Raw genomic sequence first — 7,774 nt, 5'->3', positions numbered from 1 at the left:
CTTAAACGCTGCTGATTTGATGCTCTGCTCTCATCATTATCATCACCAGCAGTATCATTAGTAGCTAACTGGCATTTTGTTTTCGGGGGCTTCGGCGAGAAGTGACAAGAATCTAAGACCCCTCCTCTGCAGGGCGGAGCGTGCATTTTGATGTCGATTTTGTATCTTTTTTTCTTCTCTGACACGTCCGCACTGAGTGAATGGCATTGGCACATTGTCAATCGCTCACTACCGCTGCCATCAAACAACATAAAGCACACACAGCCCGCGCGCTCGACTCATAAATTTCCGCCAGCAGATATTTTTGCGCATCGCTTTATGGCGCGTGATTAATTTTTTTCGCTAGTTTTTCTATTTTACCTACTGAAAGTGAGAAAACTTTTTTATACGTTTTTGTATATATTTTTTTCTCTACAATCTTTATAGCTCTGGTCGCCGGTGCTGATGGTTTAATTTATTTCACTCGGGTTCTTTTATTTTCTTATGCAGTTTTTTTATTTTTGGAGGAAAAAAAAGAAATCTTTTTAAAAGACAACATTCTGCCAGTTGTCCACACTCAACCTGCGTCTTTTTAATTACACAATCATTAATTTTGATTAATTATCACTTTCCGTCAGAGGCATGGGATGTTTTGTTTGCAACTCTTTGTAATACTACGGATTTGTCCAAGTTTTCCAGAAGTGCACAAGGCGAAATTATCCTAAGAAGACAGCAAATAAGAATTCCAGACATCTGCAAAGGACCCCGGCTCTTCAAAGAGAAAAAAGACAAATTGGCATGAAGATTCGGACAGGATTGAACGGGCAACCGCTGTCACCTGAACGCTGAAGTTTACTTCAATAACAAACAAGAAAGATCATCGCTAATTTTCCTCTAATGGACATTCTTACAGGAGGATCAAAGACGATTTAAATCTTTTCCCGGGACATCAATTCCGCGATCCAGCGATTTATTGTATTTTTCTTCTCTTCTGCGTTGCTTCACGGTCAATATTTTGTGCACGATAGCGACCCGTTAAACGCCGCACATGAAATAATCAAGTTGTTTTTGCATGTGCATTATCCGAGTTTATTTCACCCATCTCAGTGACTGAGCACGAGCGCATTGATTGTGTTGCGGCGGACTATGGACGAGCAAGCCCGGATCATGCAGACTCTCGGCGGTGTCAGCCTGGCTGGTCACTCGGTACAAGGCGGCATGGCTCTGCCGCCTCCACATGGACACGACGGAACCGATGGGGATGGAAGAAAACAAGACATCGGTGACATTCTGCATCAGATCATGACCATCACCGACCAAAGCCTGGACGAGGCGCAAGCAAAGTTGGTGCATTTCTGTAATATAAACGCTTGCATTGTTTTCTTAACAAAGTATTCCATGCTTGCTCATTTGATTCTTTACAATAGCTCATGTTGCTTTCATTTACTTTTTTTTTCACACTAGCTAACTTTTAATTTTCACCCACTGGGTCACTATAGTAAACCTAAAAGGTCAAGTTTGCATCTGAAATCCATTTGACAGGTTGAAATCACGTTTCAGTGTCACAAGATCTATCCTAAATCAGAACATTAGCTGCTAAAGTTGTGCATTTTAATGTAAATGATACACAGGTGAAGTGCTCAACACATGTGAGCATCTCATTAAAAGTTTCTACATCTCACTTTTCTGTTTCTGAGCCGAAGAGGCCCTGATACTTTTACAGCCACTAGCCACATACTATAAATCTTTTACTTCTTTGTAAATTAATTTACATATTTAGCACTAATTAATTATACTCTTTGTTGTGAACTTTGTCTGTGTTTATTTCTAACAAACCAATGCAGTTTAAAGATACATTCCAACAGAAGACTTGATGCCTTATGAAGTTTTAATGCGACACAATTATGAGTTTTAAGTGACTATATATCAATCTCGTCTCTTGCTCCCAAATGGCACAGGAAACATGGGCTCAACTGTCACAGAATGAAGCCAGCCCTCTTCAGTGTGCTCTGCGAGATCAAAGAGAAAACAGGTAAGATAATGCATACCCTTACAAATGAAGCTAAATTAGACATGTCAAGAAGAAAAAAGCAACAGAACAGTGTCACTAATCCTTCAGACACCGCCATCTTTATTGGTGTTTTTTTTTTATTTGGTCGTCAGCGGAGTCCAGTTGTATCAAGCCACATCCAGCATCCACATTTCTCTGCTTCTCACTTGTGAAAATGAATAGTCATAATTGGATTTATCATTGCAAAATATACAACGATGATCCTTCCCCCCCTTCTGCGTTGCATCACAAGGCTGAACCGAGTGCCTTCTTCTGGGGCATGAATGAGAGAGAGGCACCCCGGCAGTTCCCTTGTTTACAGCGCGCTATTCTCACACCATTCATTTAATCAAGCAAGACCCACACTTGGGGAATTGCTCGACAATTATGCATCTTCGGGATATTCTGCATCTGCCACTGAGGATATGCTTTGTGCGGTGTTGGTTTAATATTAAGCTTGTTTTGTTTAACTGCACGCCCTGAGAGCGTTTGCGCGTGTTCGTGGTTCGGAGAGAGAGCGGTCCAATTCCTGCGCTCCTCTGGCTAATTATGCGACCAATTTACTGGATAATTATTGGCAGTATCGGCGGTCCTGCAGTTAATTATTGCCCCCATTTTATTCCGAAAGACGCCAGCGCTGTGAAGGTTACATCGTTCACCGACACGTGCAAAGATGCTTGGCTTTATTGTGTCATTGTTGATTTTTTTCCTTTTCTTTTGTGTGCTAAAACGCACTTGTTATGATCAGGAGGGATCGATAAGTTATTTATTATTAGTTTGATGCAACCAAAGTTGTAAAAATATTTAGATGACAAATTTTGGCTGGGAATGCCCTCATTGTTATACAAGAATTCTGGTTATCTTGTAATAAAACTAATATTAAATTTTAGACATGGTTATATTTATGTTTAGATTTTTTTCATTATTTATTAAGGAGCCTGGAAAGTGTAAATAACTGGAAGTTGCCACTTCTTTGGCACTTAACAATATTGTTATTTAATTATTAACATCTAATAATATTTTTGTACTGTGGCCTATGACCTATCTGACCACTGACCTAGATCTTGAAGTGTAAAAATAGTTTTAATATTTAAATTTCAACATTTGAATTCAGCAATGCATTGAGTGGCAACTGACTGACTCCATTCAAGGACCTTATATTAAGAATTGTATCTTGGCAGAAGTACAGGCGCACATTATTCTGCATAATGTTTACTTTCTTGTGCATTGCTCCTTCTTGTTGGATTAGAATTATTTTATTTCAGTTGATATACGCATGTCTGTATCAAACACAAAATATTTCACTCTTTCTGACACTCGAGCACCTCTGAAACAGTCTGTCGAGCGCGCACTGTAGATGAAGTCCAATGACAGATACAACATCAATTCAGCACGTGCGTTACCAAGGCTATATACCGCCTGCCCCAATGACACGGAACATTAGCATATGTCACTGTCTCACAAAAGATAGTTTTTTTTTTCTTTGAGGGGGAAATCAGCACCCGTTAAAACAGAATCAGTTTAGAACGTCCGGCAGTTTAGTGGATGTAATTTAATGTGCAGTTTTCCCTTTATGCTGCGACGGTTAACGCGCGTGATGTGCGTAAAAGCGCGCGCCTTCAGCAATCATGCAGGGCGCAGGTATAAAGAGAGAATGACCACATAACCTGATATGCAGAACCCTGAGAGACCATTAGAAAAGGGGCTTTTACCAGGAATGTGCAGTGTGTATTTCTGGATAATGCTGAAGGAGAATAGCAGAGCGAAATTCGTAAGGTGAGCCTAAAACATAATGGTAAACGCACTGAATTTGACTAAGAACTGTGCTTTTGTCTGTAATTTTATTTTTCTTAGCTAAATAAAATGAAAGCTTATTTTATAGCATGTTGAAATAAGCAAGTTTATATGCTTTGTAAAATTAAACAAACTTTAGAACTTTAATATTTGTTTGATTTTGTAAACAGAGAAATGTTTAATTTACATAAAGAGACCAAATATGAGTTTTCATTATGATTATTACAGAAATGGAATTGCATTCAAATTTTAGTTCATGTGTTTATCATGCCTCTGTGTGGTTGTATAGGGAGATTAGTGCTTTGCCAGATTTGTGGCCTTTGTGTGGCTTATAAGCAGAACTGACTGGAGGAAGATCATAAAACTTAATGAACTTCTCGGGCGTTGGAGGTCTCAACTGCGGGAGGGCAAGGCCCTGATCCACCGCCCGGTCTGCTTGAGTTGTTCTTTATGTCTGTCCAGAAAAAGAGAGAATGAGGAGTGAAAAAAAGAAGCCAGAAATTGATTAGTAAATGCTACTTGACAGCTTGAAGTGGCCACTGTTTTGTATTGTGATAAGACAGAAAGAAATTTAGTCACTTTTAGTAATTTAGAAATTTAGTTATCTTGTCTATGGTGTGAAATAGGTGTGTGTGTATATATATATATATATATATATATATATATATATATATATATATATATATATATATATATATATATATATATAAGTATGTTTGTGTGTAGATTGTGTATGAAGTATGAACATTCCAGGTGTTTACATGCAATACTTGTCTCTTAAACTAATATTTGTGTATTTACATAATCCATTAATTGCTCACAAATGCAGTTAAATCTAAACATATTTATAACATATTTATATATATATTTTTTTACAAAGACCTATCCTTTGCATTTAATTTCCTATTGTACAAGCATTTTCATTATTTTAAATGCACCTCCAGCTGTTGACTGTGCTTCCATGTGCACCTATCATGTTACGTTTAATACAGCTATGTCCCTTATTACATTATAGCTCTAATTAAATATGCATAAAGAGTAGAGTCCCTAAGTATGCTAATTATTTAAATGAGCTTGTTTACTAGCTCAGTTGCTGTAATCTCGGTTAATCCCTTTGACGCTGCCTGTTTGAATGGTTTCTTTTTTCCCCTTTCCCTTCTTAACGCATCCGGACTAATTTCCTAACAAGCTTCATTCTGCTAATTTGTTTATTAACTCACAAGTGAACACAAGCATGCTATTTTCATACGCTGTAAATGTACGTTCAGTTTTCATTGTTTCCTCGCTCTTTGAAGTGATGTTTTATGGTCAAATGTAATTTTGAATCTAGACTAGTGCTTAAATTCACCTGCGGTGTAGTGCGCCGATGTTGAGAGATGTGAAAAGCTGTTGTTTTTTCACTCTTAGCGGAAGACTTCTTTTTTTCTCCACAGCAACGTTGAAGGACATTGTCTCATCAGAGTGATAAGAAAGACTTGCACTGATAAGCATGCTACTACTGCTACTCCTTCTTGTTTCTTTTCATCCAAACACATCTTCTGTGCAGCTTTTATGCTTTTAATGCACCTCACACATACCTCGTGAACACCTTGTGTCAGAGCCGTATGTGCATTTCGCTTATCATACTCAACAGATGCGCAAAAGAATTGAGGGCTTGTCGTGAGGGTTTATGCCATTGCATCCACTGCAAAGAGGAGCAATGCAAAAATGCTAAATTCTGACATGATTTAGTTCCTGGAAGTCATCGGACAGCACTGTCTGTGCAACTTGTGTATGCACTTGCAAATAACAACTGCTGTGAAGGTTTAATTTGCTCATGTTAGCCTTGAATTAGCTCATTTTCTTAGTGAAATGGTAAAACTTTCAAGTTGCGTCACTACTCAACAAATAGCTGTCATTGTTGAACTTGGTGAGTGTGATATTGATACAGTACAGTTTGTGCCATAGAGTCACTGCTAAATGTATCTCTCTTTATACACTAAGAGAAAATGCTAACAACTGCCAGCGCTGATGTATGAATAAGTTCCAATCGGACAGATTTCTTGGCCTTGTATTTGCCAATTGCAGCAGAGAACAGAGCTTTGAAAAGATGAAACATTCATTGTTGCTTTTGGATCTGATGCAAAGGGGGCTTAAAGGCGCAAAAAGGGTAAATCAAACCTGAAGTGTTTGTACTGTAACTATGTAAACAGTGAGAAGGAAAAGCTGTGTATGTACGTCTGTTTGTAGAGCGAGCGAACAGAGATGATCTGTGTGACTGTTCGGGATGCATGAGTGTGTACTTTTGCCTTGACTATGAGAATGTCAGAGATGCGCCCCCTAAAACTGCGAGATGTGTGGAAGAAAACTCTTTTAACGCTTATTCTAAAGGCTGTGAATGACAACCGTCATGTAAAAACGTGCTGAGTTAATTGTCAGATTAACCACAGATTACCGCAAATTCAAAGTCTTGTCGAGCTGAAAGGTTCGAGTTGTTTTCGGGATCCCCGGGGCACTGCGGAGAATCGGCATGAAGAAAAAAATCTTTCTCTTTTTCAAAGAGTGGCTGGGCTAGATGATGAGAGAGAGAGAGAGAGGGTGTGTGGAGGAGGAGAGAGATACATACATGGCGGATAAATGGATAGAAGCATTTTGCAATGCAAAGCTGTCTGTAGTGTTGGGGAGCTTTCTTGGCACTCCACTAACTGCTACTGGAGGCCCTGAGTAGATTTCCCCATTGCTAATGCCCTAGAAGTATTAATTCACTTTGATATGCTAATTAGAGGGCATTATGCAAGAAATGAGATTAAGTGGCAGCGTGAAGTCATTTGCCTGTCAGTAAATTGAGTGTTTTTAGCAGGAGGGGTTTGTTTTTTCTTTTTTCTTCCCTTCCACTTTCTCTCGCTTTTGCATTTAAATGAATCAAATGAAGGGAATGTGGCAGAATGCTTGAAAATCATTTTTGTGTTAGCAGATGCTGTTTTTTTCTGCTTTCTCAGTCTCTCTTTTCTTTTTTTCTTTTTTTAAGTGTCTGTTTTTCTAGGTCTCCTAAGACCTGTGGCCTCGACCGACAATTTTTTTTTACAAGTTAAATTATATCATAACACCATTATACAATGTCATCCACTCCCACTAAAGTGCTCGGGTCAGCTCTTTTGGTGAGGTAATTAACAAATCAGTTTATTTTAGCTTCTAACGATGGTGCTGTTAACATTTAACATGTCAGTGATAAAGAAATCCTAGCACCGATGGTGAAAGAAGCCTTAACGTGGGGAGAATAAACTTGTCTAGCTTGTTTCGAGAGGGAATACAGAAGTGCAGCCGAGAATTGAGGAAGACCTCTGCTGGGTTGACTGTGTGCTAATCAGACGGCGAGTGTATGTGTGTGTGTGTGTGCATTCGGGTTGTTTGCTTTCTCTCCGCCGGTAGAGAGCAGGGCTGGCGGCAGCAGTGGCAGATGCAGCGGGAGCAGCGAGGAATAACAAAGGTGAAAGATTACCTCCATATGGCATTTCTGACCAGGAAAGAGAGAAAGAAGACAGGGGGGGTTTAGGTGTGCTCCGAAGCAACACTCCTTTCTGAAGTGAGGTTTAATCAATACAGAGAGATTACAGAAAACTATTACAGGGCCAAAATCATAGGCTCCTCTTTCTCTCTCGGTTTCTCTCCTCTTCCCCTGTTTGCTGCCTCGGCGGCCGCTGCCTGCCTATTGACTTGTTGTTTTTCTGACCTTTGACTCATCAAGTTCAGAAACGGGAGGTCTGGAGGAGAGACTGCAGGAAGCTGGCGGTGTGGCCCCCGCTGTGCTGTTCCCCTCACACACACATGCACTCACGTACGCTATTTTTCAGGGCTGCGTGTTGTTATTTGTGCATCCGCTGCGAGACCCTTCTTTGTGCACTCTGAACCGGCTGAATTAATTTGTAGGCACCGTCGTAATTAACCACATGCGAGGCCGGCTAAAAGCATTAC

At 39.7% G+C, this 7,774-nt stretch overlaps 1 protein-coding gene across 24 annotated transcripts in view; it reads left to right on the top strand.

Moving 5' to 3' along the window:
- Window positions 1-227: 227 nt before the first annotated feature.
- Window positions 228-7,774, top strand: part of pbx3b (pre-B-cell leukemia homeobox 3b) — a 150,211-nt gene continuing 142,664 nt past the window's right edge. For 6 of the 24 annotated variants that reach the window (XM_087263835.1, XM_087263830.1, XM_087263825.1 and 3 more), the window contains exons 1-2: window positions 228-1,323; window positions 1,933-2,011. In XM_087263835.1, coding sequence (XP_087119961.1) covers window positions 1,126-1,323; window positions 1,933-2,011 — 277 coding nt within the window. In that variant the 5' untranslated portion in view covers window positions 228-1,125. 24 annotated transcript variants of the gene reach the window in all.

This window comes from Danio rerio, chromosome 8, assembly GCF_052040795.2.
Source record: "Danio rerio strain M-AB ecotype USA chromosome 8, GRCz13ab, whole genome shotgun sequence".
Taxonomy (NCBI): Eukaryota; Metazoa; Chordata; class Actinopteri; order Cypriniformes; family Danionidae; genus Danio; species Danio rerio.
Note: the sequence above shows the minus strand (reverse complement) of the source record. Positions and strands in the feature narration are given on the sequence as shown.